This window comes from Perna viridis, chromosome 4 (assembly GCF_037379345.1).
Source record: "Perna viridis isolate PV_CMFRI_1.1 ecotype Kerala chromosome 4, ASM3737934v1, whole genome shotgun sequence".
Taxonomy (NCBI): domain Eukaryota; kingdom Metazoa; phylum Mollusca; class Bivalvia; order Mytilida; family Mytilidae; genus Perna; species Perna viridis.
Genome location: NC_142448.1, coordinates 12,270,439 through 12,291,141, shown reverse-complemented (window position 1 = coordinate 12,291,141; position 20,703 = coordinate 12,270,439). Strand labels below are relative to the sequence as shown.

The 20,703-nt window shown below is 32.3% G+C and overlaps 1 protein-coding gene across 3 annotated transcripts; it reads right to left on the bottom strand.

The window, feature by feature from the left end:
- Positions 1–1,243: 1,243 nt before the first annotated feature.
- On the bottom strand, positions 1,244–20,697 carry LOC148618886 (leucine-rich repeat-containing protein 45-like). Of its 3 annotated transcripts, none has more exons than XM_088578222.1 (18): positions 20,644–20,697; positions 16,499–16,588; positions 16,079–16,230; positions 15,512–15,573; positions 14,344–14,414; positions 13,464–13,642; positions 11,567–11,695; positions 11,010–11,122; positions 9,515–9,573; positions 9,164–9,241; positions 8,468–8,603; positions 8,052–8,129; positions 7,655–7,766; positions 6,833–6,903; positions 6,045–6,230; positions 5,463–5,636; positions 4,053–4,200; positions 1,244–2,787 (listed from the first exon to the last, which is right to left on the bottom strand). In XM_088578222.1, exons 2-18 carry the CDS (start codon positions 16,582–16,584, stop codon positions 2,594–2,596), a joined length of 2,028 nt encoding a protein of 675 aa, XP_088434348.1. In that variant the 5' UTR covers positions 16,585–16,588; positions 20,644–20,697; the 3' UTR covers positions 1,244–2,593. The 3 variants fall into 3 exon arrangements, with proteins under 3 accessions (XP_088434348.1, XP_088434349.1, XP_088434347.1); XM_088578223.1 differs by having other exon boundaries at positions 2,448–2,787; positions 20,613–20,693; XM_088578221.1 differs by having other exon boundaries at positions 2,448–2,787; positions 20,575–20,690.
- Between the last annotated feature and the right edge of the window lie 6 nt (positions 20,698–20,703).

The following is a 20,703-nucleotide window of genomic DNA, read 5'->3' as shown; positions in this document are numbered from 1 at the left end:
CTTTTGCAGTTATCACAAAGTACTCATTCAAATCATTACAATCAATTATGGTACTCTCAATAAAAGATCTAGAATGGTTAAATTGTGGTTTCACCTCAAAAGAATATCAACAAATACAAATATAACTGCATTATGGTCTAGACTTTTGCCAATATGGTGGTGATTTCCTTTGAAGTCAGATGCTGACAAGTTTGTCATTGATACAGTATGGAGAAAAGCAAAGATGATGAAAGAACAGTGTTCCAATGTTCCCCACGAAAAAAAAAACCCAAAAAAACCCAGAAAACTTTAAATACACTGAAATTTTCTAAGTCTAAGGGATATAACTTCTATAAAATTCAATCAACCGTAACCAAAGTCGAACTTAATATGTAAATTATCATAGTAAGACTACTTACAAAGTCAATTGGTAAAAGCATTACAAAAAAAACAAAATGCAGAAAACTGTAAATTCACTGAAATTTTCCAAATCCATGGGGCATAAATTCCATAAAAATCATTCAACCGTAACCAAAGTCAAACTTAATCTGTAACTCTTCATGATAAGGCCACAAAGCAAAAACGAACTTATTTGGTGAAAGCATAACAAAAAAAAGTACGCCCTGCATTTCCAAGTCCCCATACGACGCATCATGGGGGACAAAAAACTCTTTTAAGACTAATAGTTATCAGTGCCTACTTCTCTAGCAATATTTTTTCATAAACATTTAAAATTGAATTACAGACTTTACTCTCAATATACTAGTATTGTCATAAGTGCTCATGGGCATTTTCTTTTTTTCTGCCTTCAAAATGTCCATTGTGTTCAGAGGTTTATTCTGACACAGTTGGTATAGTTTTGCTTTTCATCCTTTGACCTTTAAGGACTCTCTTCTATGGAAACACATGTCACCTGATCACAATTCTGTTTCCCAATTGGCCTAGTGCTGATAATTTAGAGGCGTTCGAAAAATCTGTATTGAAAATTTGAAACTGTGCCATGTGTCATTTTCTAGAAAGAAATGTAGAAACTTAGAAGTTAAATGAAAAAAATTTTACTATGTCGGCTCTCTTTTTCAAAAGATAGTACTTGTTTTTATATGAAACCATATTAACCTAACAACAACTATACTCAAAACCAGGACACAAATTAAGATTCAACCATGAACCCTATAACAGAGACAAAAATGTTGTTATGGTTAATATTTGTACAACAAGCAATCTTTGATTTTGATGTAATTATAAAGAAGAGTTCAAGACTGACTCAATATTCTAAAAATGTATTTAATCATAAAATGTATAAATATAAAATATAGTAACAATAAATTAAAAAAAACTAAATATCAGATCTTTGAAAACATCACAAGTACTTTGCTTTAAATATCAATTAAATCTGATTCACAACCATATCTGTAAATCACATTTTTGTGACTGTATCAGTATAATAATAAAAATGTACAGCCAAATTCCCACTAATTGAACCTGCCATGTGGCAATGTCCAAATACATTCCATTACTGTAGGCTTATTTCTGTAAATGAATTTTTCAGTTTTTAACATCTTTATTAAAAATCACATCAATGTTTTCATGAAAAAGAAAGTGTCACATACTGAAGAAACAGAAATTTTCCAGGGTACATAATTTGAAAGAAATCAAGGACATTACAAACAAATTCAGTTGGCACCATTAGTATACTAATGCTAATAGAAAAACACTATTCTTCACGAGTTTGATTCACAAGTAGGCATCATGAAAGGAAAATGAGTTTAGAACAAATTAACAGGACAATTTCAGTTAAAAATCATTCTATAGTGTGAAGTTTTCATTGAATGGAACTATTTAAGTGTCGGTCTCTGTAAGAATCAGGCAGTAGGTGAAACATGGTATGAAAAACCCATCGTTTTGATAGTGCAATTTGACTATCTGAAAAATCAGAATAAAGGAAAATGGACAAGATTTTCCATATCATGCTGGACCATTGAGTTACAGTTTCATTGAAATGCACTGAAAATGAACATTTCAAGAATAGAGTACTGTCTAAAACCTCATTTTTCTAACATTCTACTGAAAAATTTCTGAGCAAGCCAGTGATGCAGAGATTAAATAATGGTCTTTTCAAATAGAGAAAGTATCCTTGAGTGATATTACATTGTTAGATTGGAGAGTTTTTGACATGCATGTTTCTGATTTTTCGCATTTTACCTAATTCTTACGAATACTTACACTTAAACTATTATAATCAGAAAATAAGTAATTGAGTAAGTTTATGTAGATATAGTGTATACTTTAAGCTAAATGATTTTTATCATTTTACTTTTCTGAAATTATGCGGTAATGGTTTTAGTGCCATGCTTAAAAAGAAACATTAATAAATCTTTCCATTTTATTACATGCAGAAAAAAGCTACTTCTTAAACTATCTAATTAAAACATATTTTTATGAGGTGTAATTCAACAGACTGTGGCATACCATAAAGTCTCAACGCTAATAAAAAAACATGAAAAAAAACTTTCGTTGTTCAAATTTAGTCCTTTTCATTCACTCAATTGAAAGCTAGACTATTTTGATGTCACTACTATATATAACTATCAGTAAACAAATATAAAGCACGAGATCATGATGTGTCCACTGTTCCCTGAGGTATATTCTGACAGTAATTAAGTACAGCCATCTGTAACATCTTTGCTCTTTGTGATTCTTCCTCTCGTACATGGGACACCTCCAACTCCCGCGACTTCAGTCGTCTTTTTAAACTGTCTAGTTCCACATCCTTTTCTTCACAGGCTTCTCTGTATCTCAGGATTTGTTCTAAAATATATATATATTTCTTAAGATTTCATCGAAAAAAATTATCATCAATCAAAATGAAACAAATAAACAATATTTGTTATTACAGGACTAGGCAGAAATGTTTGAGTTATCTGAGGTTTGAGTCCTCCAAGGTTTGAGTTATCTGAGATTAGAGTCGTCAGAGGTTTGATTTATCTGAGATTTTAGTAATCCAACGTTTGATTGATTTATCGGAGTTCTGAGTAATCTGAGGTTTGATTTATCTTAGGTTTGAGTTATCTGAGGTTTGATTTATCTGAGGTTTGATTTATCTGAGGTTTGAGTTCTATGAGGTTGAGTATAACCTGGAAATATATTGATCAGAGATTGTTTCTACTTTTAAAATGATTTGATGTCTAGTTCTTCACTTACCAGAGTATTTAGATTTGTGCATTATATTGCAAGACAATTTTGGTGTGTTGTATGTCAATTATGTTTGAAATGCTGAGCCACACCGACATGGAATATTCTTTTTCTAAACTATTTTTTCATCCAAAATATTTTTAGTACATAACATGTTGCTTTGAAAATATCAAAATCAGGAGTATCATCAACCCATGTGTATTTCATTACTATGATAATGTTTCAGATTCACTGCCAAAACAATCCTAGTTGTTGAATTACTTCAATTGTTGTTGTCTGTTTGGTGTGTAGTTTAATGGAGGGATGTCTTTTCAATAAATAAAATCTATCAGCAAAATCATAATTTTTTATTAAAATATCTGATATCACTGTTGATGTGAATTCCAAAGTGTGATTAATCAAATTCGTTCCTTTGACTACACAAGCTGTTTTGTATACACAAATAAAGTCATAAAGGTGTCAACTAGTGATTATATAAGTCATGCTTAACATCATAAACATGAAGTTTGGTCCTGGTTTGTAATAAATCTATCATTTTCCTTACTAATTTGTTGGTTTTGAGTCATCAGAGTTTATCAACCTTGAAGTCCTATTGAGGTGACTGGTTGAAAACCTCAAGTTATCCAAGGTTTTGATTCATCTGAGTTTGAGTAATCAGAAGTAAAATTGTATTTGAGTAAAGGGAGTTTTGCTGGGACTGTCAAATTAGTTACAGTTATCCGAAAGTTTGACTCTTCCGAGTTTGAGGTTTGACTATAATTATAACACCCAAAATTTTCTGTATTAGAATCTCTTAAAATTAAATAGCGCCCTTTTGTATGTAGATTCATTAACTATTAATTCAAAAACAAAGAAAATATTCTATGATGTCACAAGTATACCTGATGTTTTCCTGTCAGAATCTGACAACTGGTCTCTAAGTTCTGACTGTATCTTCCTTTCTGCTTCTAGTTTATTTAATGCCTGGTTCAACTCTATTTTAACTTTCCCAACCTCAGCAAATGTTACAGCATTTTTCTCTGCTAATTCCTAAACACAATATATAAATTTGAGAGTGTAATAACCAATTGGTTGAGTCAACCATACATTCAAACTAAAGGCAGGCAATGTCTCAAAAAGATGTTTCAAACCTCACTTTTAAATTATGAACTAAAGCATTCCACCACAACAACACCTGTCTGACCAGATGCCAAGGAGTAATAGACACTCACTAGAAACACCTGTCTGTCAAGTTGCCAAGGAGTAATAGACACTCACTAGAAACACCTGTCTGACCAGTCGCTAAGGAGTAATAGACACTCACTAGAAACACCTGTCTGACCAGTTGCCAAGGAGTAATAGACACTCACTAGAAACACCTGTCTGACCAGTCGCTAAGGAGTAATAAGTCACTAGAAACAACTGTCTGACCAGTTGCCAAGGAGTAATAGACACTCACTAGAAACACCTCTCTGACCAGTTGTTAAGGAGTAATAAGTCACTAGAAACAACTGTCTGACCAGTTGCCAAGGAGTAATTGGCACTCACTAGAAACACCTGTCTGACCAGTTGACAAGGAGTAATAGAAACTCACTAGAAACACCTGTCTGACCAGTTGCTAAGGAGTAATAAGGCACTAGAAACAAGTGTCTGACCAGTTGCCAAGGAGTAATAGGCACTCACCAGAAACACCTGTCTGACCAGTTGCCAAGGAGTAATAAGACACTCACCAGAAAAACCTGTCTGACCAGTTGCTAAGGAGTAATAAGACACTAAATACACCTGTCTTACCTGTTGCTAAGAAGTAAAAAGACACTTGAAACACTTGTTTGACCTGTTGTCAAGGAGTAATAAGACACTAGAAACATCTGTCTGACCTATTGCTAAGGAGTAATTAGACACTAGATACACTAGAAACACCTGGCCAATCTGTTGCTAAGGAGTAATTACACACTAGATACACCTGGACAACCTGCTGTTAAGGAGTACTACTAGAAAACAACTGTCTGACCTGTACCTGAGCAGAAATGTAACAATAGATACATGTGTCTGACCTGTACCTGAGCAGAAATGTAACAATAGATACATGTGTCTGACCTGTCGATGAGCAGAAATTCGACACAAGAAACACCTGTATGTCCTTTTACTAAGGAGTAAATAGACACTAGAAACACATTTCTGGCTTGCTGGTAAGGAGAACCTAGATACTAGAGACACCTGTCCAACCTGTTGCTAAGGAGGAATTAGACCGTAGATACACATTTTCCATCTATTGGTAAGGAGTATATAGACTGTAGATACACCTGTCTAACCTGTTGCATTTCCTCTGTTCTTTTCCTCATTGTTTCCGTCTCTAACATAAGTGTACTATTTCTAGATTGTAAATCACTAATAGTTGAATTCTGTTGGTTGCAGCGAGACTGAACTTCATCTTTCAATAACTGTGTCACTCGTAATTTTTCCTCCAATTGGCTGTATCTTGATTCCTGTAAAATGATAGTATCATGAGTTTAATAACCAACAAACTAAAAAGAGTAACAATTTTAAACATACAATCTGTTTTGATTTCAAATATGAGAAATGTAAGTATGAACAGATTTTGTTCATGATCAGGAACGAACCACACAAACTTCAAAAAATAAATAGAAACAGCAGCTATTACTTAATCAATCAGACATAAAACAAATAACGGTCAGATTGGCAATTCTATGAATCTCCATCCCTTCTTGTATGAAAAGAAAGATAATCCATAACTCTTTTTTCCAAATTTTGGACAATTTTTTATACTTACCTGACTAACTATCCTTTTTAAGAACTTTTTATTTCACGTTCAAATAGTAGGTTTTTCTTATTTTTTAAATCAACAAGAAAGGGTGACAATAAACATATGTTACCTCTTCACTCTGGAACTTCTGTTTGACAATACTGAGCTGTTCCTCATGCTGTAGTTTGGCTGACATGTTATGATTTTTCTGTCTACTTATTTCTTCCTCTAATTCTAACCTAGTCATTTCTAACTGCTGTATTCTCTCTCTAAGGTTAGCTTCTACTTCATCACTATCATTTCTTACTCTCGATATCTAAAGAAATGAAAAAAAAAACATGACTTTAACCCAACTGTGTATTTCATACACCTGTCCACAGTCAGAAGATTGTGTCATTAATGTGCCTTTATGCTTTTATTTTACTTTTTGAATAAGTGACAATGCTCTGTTACTGTGGATTAAATTACTTTTATTGTCAGGGCCTTTCACAGATTACTTAAAGGTGTGTTTACACTTATTATAAACCTATTGGTGATCACTGAAAGTACTTAATATTTTGTATTTAGGTTATATGCTGGTGCTTTGTTGTACTTCACCATATCCCTTCTTTTCTTTTTTACTGTTAACAAAAAACTAAACACTTAAAACACCCCTATAACTCTGGTTTATTAATCAGTTATTTATCATTATAAGCATACTTTACAATATCTAATAAATTTTTATACATTTGTTTGTTTGTTTGTAGGAAGCTTTACTGATTAAAACTAATGTTGACAGGGAACATACATTTCACAAGATATTCCTTACTTTTTTATCACACATTCAGGATTTTTTATAAAATGGATTTAGAATTCATTCTAACTAAAGTGTGAGAAAACCAACACATATGCTTTAAAAGTTATCTAACATGCCATTACCTCCTTTTGTCGAACTTGTTCAGCATCTCTCAGATCTTCTTTGTGTCTGTTTCTCTCTGACTGTAATCTCTCTGTAGAAAATAATAAAAATTTGTGATGAATGCAGATTCATGTGGTATAATGTACCTTTAACATTCTTTTATCAAGTACCGGTAATCTTAAAGGCCAAGCATAAACCTTTTTAGTCCTTAAAATGAGTAGATCACTAAATATTATGTTTTCATTGATGTATTCTGTTAGCCTGTACCTGTCAATTCACTAAATCTACTTCTAGTAAATCTTGTATGCCATTTGTAAAAAGACAAAACAATAATTTACACTAAATCAATGTTAAAATTTGACCATACTGAATGATTTGGCAGTTTATAACATGGCAAAATGTTACTTGTAAACATCTAACCAAGAGATTGTCTGTATTGAAAAAATGCTAGACAAACAAAATTAACAAATTAAGGGTTGTTCAGGAAAATATAATACAACACAGGAAAAATTGCAACATATATTTTTCATATGTTTCAAAACATATGGAAACATATGTGTAACACTTTTTCTACACTGCCAGCCATGTAAATAAATTAAAACTTTACTTTGGGTACATAGAAATTTTGAACATTTACCTGCCATGTAAATAAGAAAGTGCCTCTCTCAGAAACATAGCATTTGCTAGAACAGTTCTAATCAGAGACTTGTTCTATCTCTTTAATAATCTTTACTTACAGCCTAGCTCTATAAAACCAATCAAAAACTATTTCAATTATGTTTCAGTAGAATTCCATCTTAAACTTTCTTAATAAGCAAACTTTTACAAACAAATGTAAATACCTTCAAAGTGTGCTCCTTTGATTTTAAGTTCTGCTTGCAAATGAGTACTTTGTTCTTTAAGTTCAAATATCTGATCTTGTTGCATTCTGCACTTTCTTTCTGCATCATCCAGCTAAAAATTATAATTACAACTTTACTACATAAATTTATATGAAAGACTTAAAACTATTCAATTATCAAAGGATCCAGAAATGCATGTCTTTTTATGGATATATCTCTTTTTAAAATATTGGATAACATTTAACTGTTCTCGTCCTTTCATATATTTAAAATTTTAAAACACATGTATTTAAAATTTGTAAAAATGTCTATACATATTTTTCTTTGCTAGCTGTTATCTATCATCTATGACAAGATGGCTGCTGAAAAACATGTCGATTTTGAAAGGTAAACCAACCTTTGACTGAAGTTGCATATTTTTATCATGTGTTTCAGATAACTCTTTGTGGAGTTGGGCTTCTGTTAGTGCTCTTGTCTGCAAGTGAAAAAAATGTCATTTGACAAATTTGTTATATTTGTTACTGAAATTGAAAATGTTTTGAACAAATTCAAAATAAAGCTACTCACTTAACACAATGAATTGCAAGGCACTTCATAATGATTATGTGAAAGACAAGGAAGAGTTCATACACTAAAGAAAGGTCATCACTAATTAACATAAAAAATATTTATCTGTGTAGTATGAACAGAGCATCAACGACATCCTATATATGTAGCTTCTCAAAAACATGAACGGCTTAAAATCATTCAATAGGAAGTGAAGTATTCCAGAAATGAAGTGATTGTTTAACACTGTGTGTGTGTTCATATTACCTCTCTCTCTTTTCTGAGATCTTCATTATGAGAACTATTCCTGGTTGATAATTCCTGTTTCAGTCTCTCAACAACTATCTCCACATCATGTGTTCTCTGTTCCTGTAGAGCTAACTCTGACTCTGTCATTGATAATCTACAAAATTTACATTGTCAACATTAACAATAAATTTACTTTAATATTGCCTTTTTTGCAATTATTCTTCAATCTTAGTACATTAACATGGAAATGGAAATCTTCCCTAGATATAATAGCTCAAATTAAGAGAGCAAAAAAAACTATTCAAAGAAGCTTTTTTTTTAAATCAAATGCAATAAATATATATTGAAATTCCACAAAAACACAAAATAGTGTACATTGTTTATTGTTTCTGATTTTTTTCTCATTCTTTATTACTGAGAGATTTCCTCCTTCCTTATCCAGTCTTTCACAAGCTTTAAAGGAATTACAAAATCCCCCCTGAATATCAGTGTGGTAATTTAAATGTAGAAACATTTAAAGAAGTGAACTTTTCAAGAAAATGTTAAAGCTGATACAACATAATATTATTTTCATGTGAAAGATAAATGAATCAATGATCAAGTCAAATATTTTATTTAATACATTTGTATGTGTAAAAAAATGAAATGAAGATGTCAAAATTGGTGAAAGGTAAGGTGCTTAATAACGATAGGCTGGCAGTTAATTATACTCACTTTGATGCCAAAGCATTAAATGCTGATTTTCTTTCTTCTAAAGCTTCTTGTAGGTGAGATACTTGCTGGGTTGTCGTTCTGAAATTATAGTACATACATTTAACTCTTCCTTTCAAATTGATTTTCAAGGTTAAAATATGTTGACTAAGTTTCAAGTTATATTTTAAAAGCTATAATCACAGAAGTTTTCAGAACAATAATAATTCATTAGAAATACAAGTCTGTTCATTTTGACTAATCAATAAATGCTGTCGTTTATAGAGCACTTGCTTCTAAATGGTCAAATATATCATAAATCCAAAAACATGTTTAACTTATATTAATTTAACTCAATATGTTTAACATGTTCACCTTTTTGTTTTCCTGAGGACTTCCTCTTGCTTCTCTATGGTATCCATTAAATCATTCATCTAAAAACAACAAGAAACTGAAAACTAGAAATTGTAAGTAATGCTCACTAACTTGATCCCCCTGGCTCATTTGACAACATGCCCCTTTCAACCTCCATATTGATTTGGATCAAAATCTGAAATAGGTGCACAATGGGAATATATAATGGGAATAAAGATTCAGTAAAAGTTTCATTCAATTCCAATCTGTGGTATAGGATAACAGATAAGAGATGGGGTATAATAATATTTGTATAACACAAAATATATAGTATATAACTACAGTTTACAATAAAATGAATAAACAAATTCAATCATATTAGCAAATAGTGGGATGAATACAACCCACTCAAATTTCAAGGGATTTTAATAAGCATTTAATTCATTCATATACAGATTATGCGTCCAAAACAATAAATACTAATTAACATTTATCTGTGAACTGGGAAATAAACATTATGTATTTGTACTAGCAGATCTTGTAGTGGAATGTAGGAATAAATGTTTTCTTCTCCCCATCACAGGTCTGACATTTATCAATAACACTCAATTTAATTAGGACTTTATAAAGAATAAAACAATAAAATCTTAAGTAAACTAATCAAGGAAAAACAAATTGATTTCAAATACACATGGTCTTGAAAATTTAAATAGAAAACTGGGTTGCCATACAGTCAGTAAACAGGAAGTTAAAGTGATTGATTGATTGATTATTGGGATTTAACACCCGAGCAGCAATATTTCAACTATATTCAGGCGATGAACATACATGAAATGGATGATAAAATGAACATGAAATGTTGATGATGAAATGAAAAAAGGGATGGTACACAAGGATAATAGGGTCGACAAATTTTGATTGCCACAAGAAAAAGGGGGGATGGGTAGGGTTGGGCAATTAAGCCTCCTGGCAAAGTGCAAAGGTTCCTACTCCTATCAAATACCACAACATGGTTCTTTAACATGCGAGGAACGTGGCATTTTTCCCAACACGGTGCACCACTATGGTTTGCTGTCAGGTTTTCCGTATTATGGCCTGACAACCCCAGGGTTACCCCACTGCACAACCTGGGGTACACAACCCAGTTGCTCTGTGAGCAGAGCACCTAGCCCCCGTCTAGGTTTCTGAGCACTGTTTAGTCACCTTCTATGACAAGCTTAGCGCTGCTGCAGGCTTATTTTTTGACACCCTGACCTGCACGGGTCTAAAGTGCGACAGACCTGAAATTGCATCCCACAATATGGGATGTCATACTTAATTTGCAGACCAAATACCTAATGGCTGTGATTTATACTTGCAGAGAAAAATGTTATGAAAACATTCCCTTCATGCGCCGACCCCTCCACCCCCTCCCCCCACTACATGATTGACTATGTCAACTGTTATTATCCTACCTGTAAAGATTTCCTCCCACCCAAACCCTCTTGATTGACTATGTCAATTGTTATTATCCTACCTGTAAAGATTTATCCTGTTCAATTTGTTTGACATGTTTTGATAACATCTGCATCTTTTTCTTGTGATCCTCTGAGATTGAAGCTCTGTCTTCGTTCTGTGCTACAGCAGTCTCTGACAATTATAATTATGCATAAGTATAGATTACCTCATCAATCAGTCTCTATGGTAACCTTAGATAAAACATGGTTTCCACATTGAATAAAACAAATCATATTCTACTATTATTTATCTGTAACTGAATATTTTGAATGTTAAAAAATATCCAAGAAATGGTCAGTGTGTCAATGATTCAAACAATCAATATACCACTAAATCCATACATTCTATTTTCTTTTTGCAAGTTGCCCATTACTCTTTTAATTCTTGATAGCATATACTACTGGTACAATTTATTCAATAAAAAGAATCAGTTTCCAAATGATCAAATAACTTTTCCAGGAATTCAGCAAGTTACTGGAACATCATCAAGTGGTTGAAGATTTTCATTATCTGGCTACATCATTAGAACTTACCAATTGCCTTTAGAATATCACTTGGAATGTTATTAGAACTTACCAATTGCCTTTACAATATCACTGGGAATGTTATTTCCAGCTAACTCCAGTCTACATAGGGTTTTATTGGTATTTAACATCTCAAGGATAGCTCTACCTCCAAGTAGTCCAACATTATTCCAGCGCAAATCTACAAATATCATAAATTTCACAAACGTGGAGCATAAGAACATTCAAAAGGGAAACAACTCAAACAAGGAATTGTCCAACAACTTCAAACCTATGGAGACATTTGTAAGCCTTATCATAATGATTATTTCATTAATTGAAAGTTTTTTGCTATCTTTCATAATTTTCAAGAAATCGGCTGAAAACTGTATAAATGGTCATTTTTCACCTTTCAAGGACAATACCTCTAACTAGGAGTTGTCAGTTAATAGATTTGATGAAGACTTCAATAAAGATCATTTCATCAATTGAATATATATTATAGTTTTCGAGATATTGGCCGAAAATTGCAAATTTTTCGCATTTCAAGGGCAATAAGCCTTACGAAGAGTTGTTCGACAATTTTGGCCCACTGGAGACTTTTCGAGGACTTATAATAAAGATCATTTCATCAATTGAAATTTTTTTTTCTGTATATTATAATTTTCAAGATATTGGGTGAAAACTGTCAAAACCCATTTTTCGCCTTTCAAGGGCAATAACTCTTAACAAGGAGTTGTCTGAAAATTTTGACTTGATGAAGACTTTTGTAGGACTTGTTATAAGGATCATTTCATCAATTGAAAGTTTTTGTCAACATATTATAGTTAAGTAAATGGCTAAAAACTGCAAAAACTGCCATTTTTTGCCTTCAAGGGCAATAACTCTTAACAAGGAGTTTTCCGACAACTTTGACCAAATGGAGACTACAGTAGAGCTCTTCAAGCTGGAGAAGGAAGGTCACAAAGACTTTCAAATATCTCTTTTAGTTTTTGAGATATATGTAGAATTTGGTGACTTGACCCCTGTGGTCTAAAAATAGCAACATCGACCATATTTCAAACTTAATCTGCATAAGGGTGCACTATACAGATATAATGAGGTGCACTGTTTCGCACACTAAGTCAACCCTGTCAAATTTTGTATAACTTAAAAGTTGAAATTTGGTGGATATATTGTTTAAATGTTGTTAAGCATTTATACATAGACAGATGTAATATATGTAACGGTAAACAGGTGTAATTTAAATGAAGAATGGTATCCGTAACGTTTCAGTCCCCTGCCGTATTAGATTCTCTCCTCAGCATCAGATGGCTGATTTTCAAAATACCTTATTTCACACGAACTTTTGGAACTAACATTGTGAAAGAATAAATCGAAAAGGGTCTTATTATTTTTACCCCTTTTCCACCTACTCCACTCATGCTTTCATCCTGTGGTAGTGTCTAAGTGCCTGATATTTTATAAAACATAGTATTTGGCTATTTTGGAAAGGCACCCCTGATTTGTACTAAAACTCAGTAATATTTTTTTCAAGATGTTACTATGGCTACTGGATTTTATAACAATAATCACTAAACTACTCATTGTACTACCTAATAGACATAATTTTTTAAGTAAATACCCTAAGGATGCTGGTGACCAAGTCTGATGATAATCCACTGAATGGTTTCAGAGGAGAAAATTTTTAAAGAAAGGTTAACAACAGACGACAAGTGACGCCAAGATATGAGAAAACCTCACACAACCTCAATAACTATTGATTTAAAGCAATACTTAGTTTCTAAATGTAATAACAAATATTGCAAATCATTGCATGTTGTTCTCACGTACCCTGGTATAAACAAAATTTCATGTACATAAAGCTCTTCAAGTTTTATTTCTTTTCAGGTTGACAGCAAGTTCTTTCATTACCTGAAGCACTGAAAGTTAAATTGCTTTTTGAGGTTGGTAGCTAGTTCTATTATTACCTAAAGCTCTGAGTGTTTTATTCCTCTTGAGGTTGGCAGAGAGTTCTATGGCACAATCATGATTAATCTGGTTATTTCTGAGATCCAAGGCCTGTAAATTTTCATTGGATCCCAGTCCTTCACAAAATAAGGCAAAGGAATTATCTAACATACCAAGGGCATTCCATTCCAAACACAATCTAAAAAAGATTATCAAAGATTATTAAAGTTTTAATATTTGAAATCAGTTTACATGTACATCTTAGGGCATTATATCATATATAAGCTAGTTAAAGTTACAAAGCTGCCATTACAGTGGTGTATTCCTTTCATAGAATGCCAGTAAATTCAGGAGTTATATGAATATGAACCTGTGAAATTTTAGTAATATAAATATATCAGACAGATCTTTAAGTCTGTTATATTTAGGTAAGGCCTAGAATATATTTTTTTTTCAGCATTTATATTGACAAATAAATGATAGTGTAGCTTTTTGTGTACAATATGCTGTTCAAAAACATCAAATGGCACGAAAAAAATCCTAATTATTATAAAAATACTGAACTATGCAGGTTTTCTTAAATAGAAAACCAAAGATGTGTTTTCCAAGCCTGAAACTGAAGTCCAAATTCTGTCTCTGCTCATATTTTTAAAAGTACATACCTGTTAACCTTACCGCATTTGGGAGAGACTCCCACAAAATCAATGAAATATTTGAATCTCCCACATAAATATGTAAGATTTATTGGAGATTTTTTTGGTTAAAATTACTATATTTTCTTTGAAAATACAAAATAATTGAATTTTTACATCAAAATTTGCTTTAGCATAAAAAAAGTGTCTCTCAGTTGAACCGTTCCAAAGGTTAACTGATATGCAAGTAAAATGCACAAATTCTTACTTTAATAAAGACTTGTTATGGTGTAACATTTTTCCTAATGCTTCAGCCCCTGTCCCTCTTATATTATTTCCCTGAAAAAAATAAGGTATTTTAAAAGATTATACAATTAAGGTAATCAGCCTTTCTTGAAATATGCCAGAAAGGAGTTTAACATGCTGAAATCTTACTTTTCAATGCAGTAATATAATGGCAATAAATAAATAGATCAATCAATAAATAAATAAAACTTTTGTTTAAAATATTGCATAGTTTTTGTTAATCTATTCATAATCTATGATTTTGAATAAAAAATTACAGTAAGTTATAACTTTAACATTATATCAAAATTTGTTGTTTATTTTTGTCTGCAAACACATACGTCCCCCCTTCCCACAAACTAGACCCACTTGCAGCATCCACCATGTCCACAGAACAGCTTCATAAAATTCTGTTGAGGGGCTGCAGAGAAGTTGCACTGACCAATTCAGTAGTTTCAGAGAATTTGAACTGACAAAGTAATTATAAGGAATTTTACCTTGAATTTTTCTGAAGTTAAACATAGCATGTATATCAATGATAACAAAATCTTTATTTCCTGTATCTGATGTAATTTATTTGTTGATAAAACATGAAAATGTCAGTCTGTAACAACAGAAACCGCACTCAAGTACTCAATGAAATATTTTGCTGCTCTGCTATAATAAACATTGTATTAGGTTTATTGATTTTTGTTAAACATCCAGTTGCAAATCAGGACAAGAACAAGTTGAACAAAATCAGTAATTAAATAGGGAGGAATGGTAAATAAGAAAAAGCAAACTTTTGACTGCCATCACAAAATATGAGAAATGGGTAGGGCCATTGAATTTTGCCACTTGTAGCAGCCTCAAAGAGCCTACTCAGGGAGAACAGTATAGACTGGGTCTTTAACATGCATGAAATGTGACACTATTCATGCACTGTGGCCCATTGTGGTCAGCAGTCAGGTTTTCCTCTTACAGCCTGACAACCCAAGAACCAAGGACTACCCCAATCAGTCTCCTGGAATACCTATCTTAATGACTCTGTTGGAAACTGTATTGAGAGACAGATACATGTTGGAATGAGGGTATGACTGAAAACCATCATACAATTCTACGTCATATGGTTTCTTCTGTGTGTATTTCTTCACATTTGAGATCATTCTTACCTTTATATCCAAGCTTTTGCAATACGAGTTGTGTGCAAAACCATTGGACAGTCCCTTTACAGCTGAAATATATATACAGTATATACTGTATGCAGTCAATATTTTCCAGTACTTTAAATCTTGAAAATAGTCAGATTTTCCAACATCATTATTTTTTTAGATACAGTGGATTTAGGTTTTCATTAATGTCTGTGATTTGGTGCATTCTTTTCATTACATTTAATGCTTAAATATGTTTCCTCAGTCAGATGCAATGGCATACATGTATATTTCTGTAAGTATATTGTTACATGTAAGTTATTTATAACAAAAATATAAGTTTTTATGTCTCCATTTTACTAGTTGTACATACATCAGGAAATCCATATGCAATGTTCTTTAAGTAATAAAACATGTAAAGAAGTTTTTATCATTATAGTGATTTGATTAAATCTGAAAGAAAAACTTGCTTTTTATTAGAATGGTTTGAAATCGAAAGTAGGAATTAGATTGGTAAAATAAATTGTATACATGGGAAGAAAACAAGTGTTAAATAAGAATAAATCTGTGAGTATGTGTTGACCTTACCATCTTCACTCAGCATACAGTCAGCAAACTTAAACTCTAGAAATGTCCTATCTGTTGCAATAACCTTCCCAAGAATGTGACATGGCTTAGGAGATAAACTGTTGGTTGATAAGTCTAAAACTGGTTTCCCTCTTTTTAATGTGTTTTCAAAGCTATAAAAAGAACATCATATTCATTATTGTCAGTGAAATCCTTAAATAACACATGTAATCATTTAAGTTTAACCAACAGTAACATAAATGTGTTACAAAAAGAAAGTAATATTGTGTTTAACAGAATATTGTTCTTTCTTTTTTGGTTAACTTTAGATATTTTATTCACACAGAGTATATATACCACATAAAATCTGTATAAACTAAGATAAATATACAACTACTGGTACAAAATATCAAACAATAGTCTCCAACATATTTGAGTTACCTTTTTAACTGGCTGATAATACAATCTGGAGGATCAACATGGTTATCTCGACATAGTCTCACAAAAGTATGCCTGAATTCATCCATCTTCCTGTTTCAAAAGGTGTGAACAAATTTTATAATTCTAAGAATCTCTACACAAAATTATCCATACAATCTCCAAAGTATTAATATCCTCTTGAACTGATGTTATTAAATATTCTCTCTAGATTTTTTTATGATGTTATGTTTACAATAACTAAAGATATTTTAGAAACAAACAGATGTACAACACAAAAAAACTAAACCAAATATATACATGCAGTTGATTTTTTGCAAAAGTTTTATGTTAATTGATGTTCTAATCATTCCTGCAGAAGAACCCTTCATTTGTGTATACACATAGTGGGACATCATTTTGTGTCAAATTTAAATGGCTTTACTTTCAACACTAATGCCATAGGCCTGCAATTGAAGAGATAAGCAAGACATTGAAATCCTGCTTTATTATGCAGCTTGAAACAAAACGAGACTTGATTACTAATGAGAATTGAAATAAAAAGTAATTATTTTTAACACAGACTTTAATAACAAAAACCTCTGCATTCAAAGAAAACCAGTAAAATTGATATAAAACTGTCAGTTTCTAAACTGTCATTTCAATCATAAATGATGAAGTTTCTTTCATGGTAGAGAAAGTTTTATTGTAAAGAAGTTCTAGACATGGCAATGCAAATGAAAAATGACAACATTTCTTTGACCAATTCAAGGCAGTTGTGACAAACTTTTGATCAAATGTGGCCTTCAAACCATTATTTCCTATTTTCAAGCTTGTCAGTGACATTTTGAAGTACTTATATGAATGCTTTCTTGAAAGAATTGATAGTTTTATAAGAAAAAAGTTCATGTTGCCATTACATGGAAATCAACTTTTTCCCTTTTTAAATTTTCAATTAAATGCAATGAACAAAAACATCCATTTAAATACATTATCTATCATTTAAACACATGTATCTGTTCACAATATATATAAGTCAGTAATTTCATAGAATATTGTTTATTATCTACATCTGACAATACACAATTCAAGTATGGTGTGATTTTGGAAGTTCTCAACCTCTGAATCAAAATTTCAAAATCAATTGTTGTGCATCTCTATAATTATAGGTCTATGCTAATGGCCTAATGCAAGGGTCATAAAGGCATACTTTCATTCAGAATTTATAAAAAGTTCTGACAGATTTTGGCTATAGAATACTTGTATATGTTTTTGACCAGATTCAAAAGTAACATGTTCAGTTATTTTGTTGTGTAACGGGAGAGCATGATTTGACTCACAAAATTATACTACACCACCGAGGATCGAACCCTAGACTGCTCGGTGACAAGCCAGCAACAAACTGATTCGGCTAAAGAATTAATCCTTTAGCCAAGTCAATTAACTTGCTATTTAAATCTCACTACCTACTACAACGCAGGATGGCCTACGGTTTTGCCGTTTTTCTCAAAGAAATGTAACATTCCGAAGAATACTTTTGGAATTTTTTTGCTTGCTGGTTTAGGGAATGATTTTGGACATTTAGGCTTCTTTATACACTAAAACATTTATACTTATTGGTTTTCTGTCGACCGTCGAGCCATGTTGAAATGTAAATTAGTAATTAAGTAGCACTCCAGCTAAGGATCATGCAAAATGTGATTCATGGGTAAAAAGCCTACATATTTTTATTTTTGATATTTTGTTTGAAATGTCATAGTAAACAGACATTAACATGTGGTTTTTCATATAACCCGTGCTCTTAGGAGATAAAAATTGTATAGAATGCAGTGTAGATTTCAAAATTAAGGGAGATAACTCTGTAATTGACGCTCAAATACAATAGAATCTACTGGATTTTCAATGTTGATTATCTTCTAAGAGCAGGCAGATTGAAATGAATAACTACATATTTCATAGTATAGACCCATAAAACAACTTAATTACAAAAATAAAAATATGTAGCCTTTTTTAGGGTGTATCACATTTTTCAGATTTTGCATGATTCTTACAAAGACAGCTACTTAAGGTTGGTCAACAGGTAGGATTTTTAATTTCGTGCTTTCCCATGAACAATGTTTAAGTATTTAAGTTAAAGCCAGTCACCTCCAGTTAACTAGCTAAACCGGTTAATTCACTCATAGGTGTTATGCATTTATAAGCGTTATGCACCATTGTTTTACATGACTTTGTACTTTGTTAAATAAACTGTGTGTTTCCACCTGTAGTTCTTATTCACAGTGTTTAATGGCAGAGCCCAGTGCAGGAACAATCCACGCGGGATGTACTATGTGAGGTTTGGTCATAGGTAGTAGTTATTGACAAGTAAATCTAGAAAAACAAATTATTCAGCGAACATTCAAACACTATCATTTATTAAAAGAAGATCACACTACTTAAACAGTTAGATTGGTATTGTTGTTGTCTTAGATTTTAAAGTATTAACTCGTCATTTTCACTGAGAAACTTGCACATACAGAAGACTCCCATTACATTTGGCGTCCAACTAAAAAACCCACAGGGTTTGGTTAGTTGATGAGCTAGTGTTAGAGTCATTCATGGTATGAAGACTCTTAAGATGGGGGAAATGTGGCAGGATGGCCTACCTGTGTTGTAGTAGGTATAGTCGGCGTCACATAAATAACATACTGTTAAAATTTGAATAAAAATATTTTCTACGACTTTATTGACACCTATCGTCGTTTAAATTGTCTTAAATGACTTGCTCATTCGTTTAGCCAAACGGCTTCTCCCTAAACATTGAATCGTTAAATTCCGGTCAGATTTTAATTCTAGGTGGCAATATTTACATTGTAAAAAGTCGGCCATGTTTACAGTGATCGGGTTGCTAGGAGATGTTGTTTACGTTTAAATGGTTTGTCCAAAAACCGAAGAACCCAGAATGCAATTCGGCGTTATTTCGGATATCTCTGATTTATTTTACGCGAACAACGTATAATACCGAGAAGTTGATCAAGCAGACGATTGTCACCGGAGTTCGACGGGAACTTACGCACTTCGTTTGTAAACAAATCGTCCCGTAAAAACCAACATGGCGGATATTAGTATGGTATTTTCCCGTAAGGATTTGTTACGCATGATTTAAGCTAATAAGCGACTTGTTTTTGAGAAGCTGTTTGGCTAAACGAATGAGCAAGTCATTTAAGACAATTTAAACGAAGGTTGGTGTCAATAAAGTCGTAGAAAATATTTTTATTCAAATTTTAACAGTATGTTATTTATGTGACGCCGAGTATAGTGAGATTTAAATAGCAAGTTAATTGACTTGGCTAAAGGATTAATTCTTTAGCCGAATCGATTTGTTGCTGGCTTGTCAACGAGCGGTCTAGGCTTTGATCCTTGGTGGCGGAGTATAATTTTGTGAGTCAAACCATGCTCTCCCATTACAGTTGTTACCCTTATCTTCTGCATATGACAGGGTAGCTCCACTCATTATTGTTTACTTCATAAGAAGTACGGAAATGACAACATGAGAAGGGTTCTCCTTTAAAAATGGAACCTTAATAATTAAATTGATATCAGCATACATGAATGGCACACAGCATTTATGATCCTCACTCTGCATACATGTACATTACTGTAGTAAAAAAGAGGGTTACAGGGTTGGAAGATATTCATAATCAGGATATTCTTAAATAATTTCGCAAATTGGTTGAACTAACCAGTAAAAAATAAGTGAAAAAAATACCCCCTAACATTGGCTTAAGTTTACCGTAATGTCACTTCAAATATATATACACTACTGTCAACACAAATTTTAAATTCTCCACTCTCCACAGTGGAGTCACTATTTCAAAAATTGTATATAATTTTGAAAACTACTGAAATTGAGCAATTTCATCCTGGTTTTTACTATGGTGGAGTCACAGTGGAGGACATGAATGACTCCACTTTGAAGAGTGGAGAAATATTAATTTTGGTTGACATTAGTGTAATTCATTAATTGTATTCTTTGTTCAAACATGTTTCTATGATAATTAAAACTAATCTTCACATCAAAAGGTGACAATATGTTACACATAACGAAATATTTTCTTTACATTGTAAATTGGGGTCTTAACTAGTAGAATATAATAACCGAATGACGATTCTGGTCAATGTTTTCACACCTTTCGTCCAAGCAACAGTTGCAAAGTTTGTTTACACCCGGGAAATTATGTCGCTTATGT

Coding starts and splice junctions, on each gene's coding strand:
- LOC148618886 (XM_088578221.1), bottom strand. Junction 14,415..15,511: donor GCAAAAGCTTGGATATAAAG/GTAAGAATGATC, acceptor TATTTTTTTCAG/GGAAATAATATAAGAGGGAC. Junction 7,767..8,051: donor ATATGCAACTTCAGTCAAAG/GTTGGTTTACCT, acceptor TATAATTTTTAG/CTGGATGATGCAGAAAGAAA.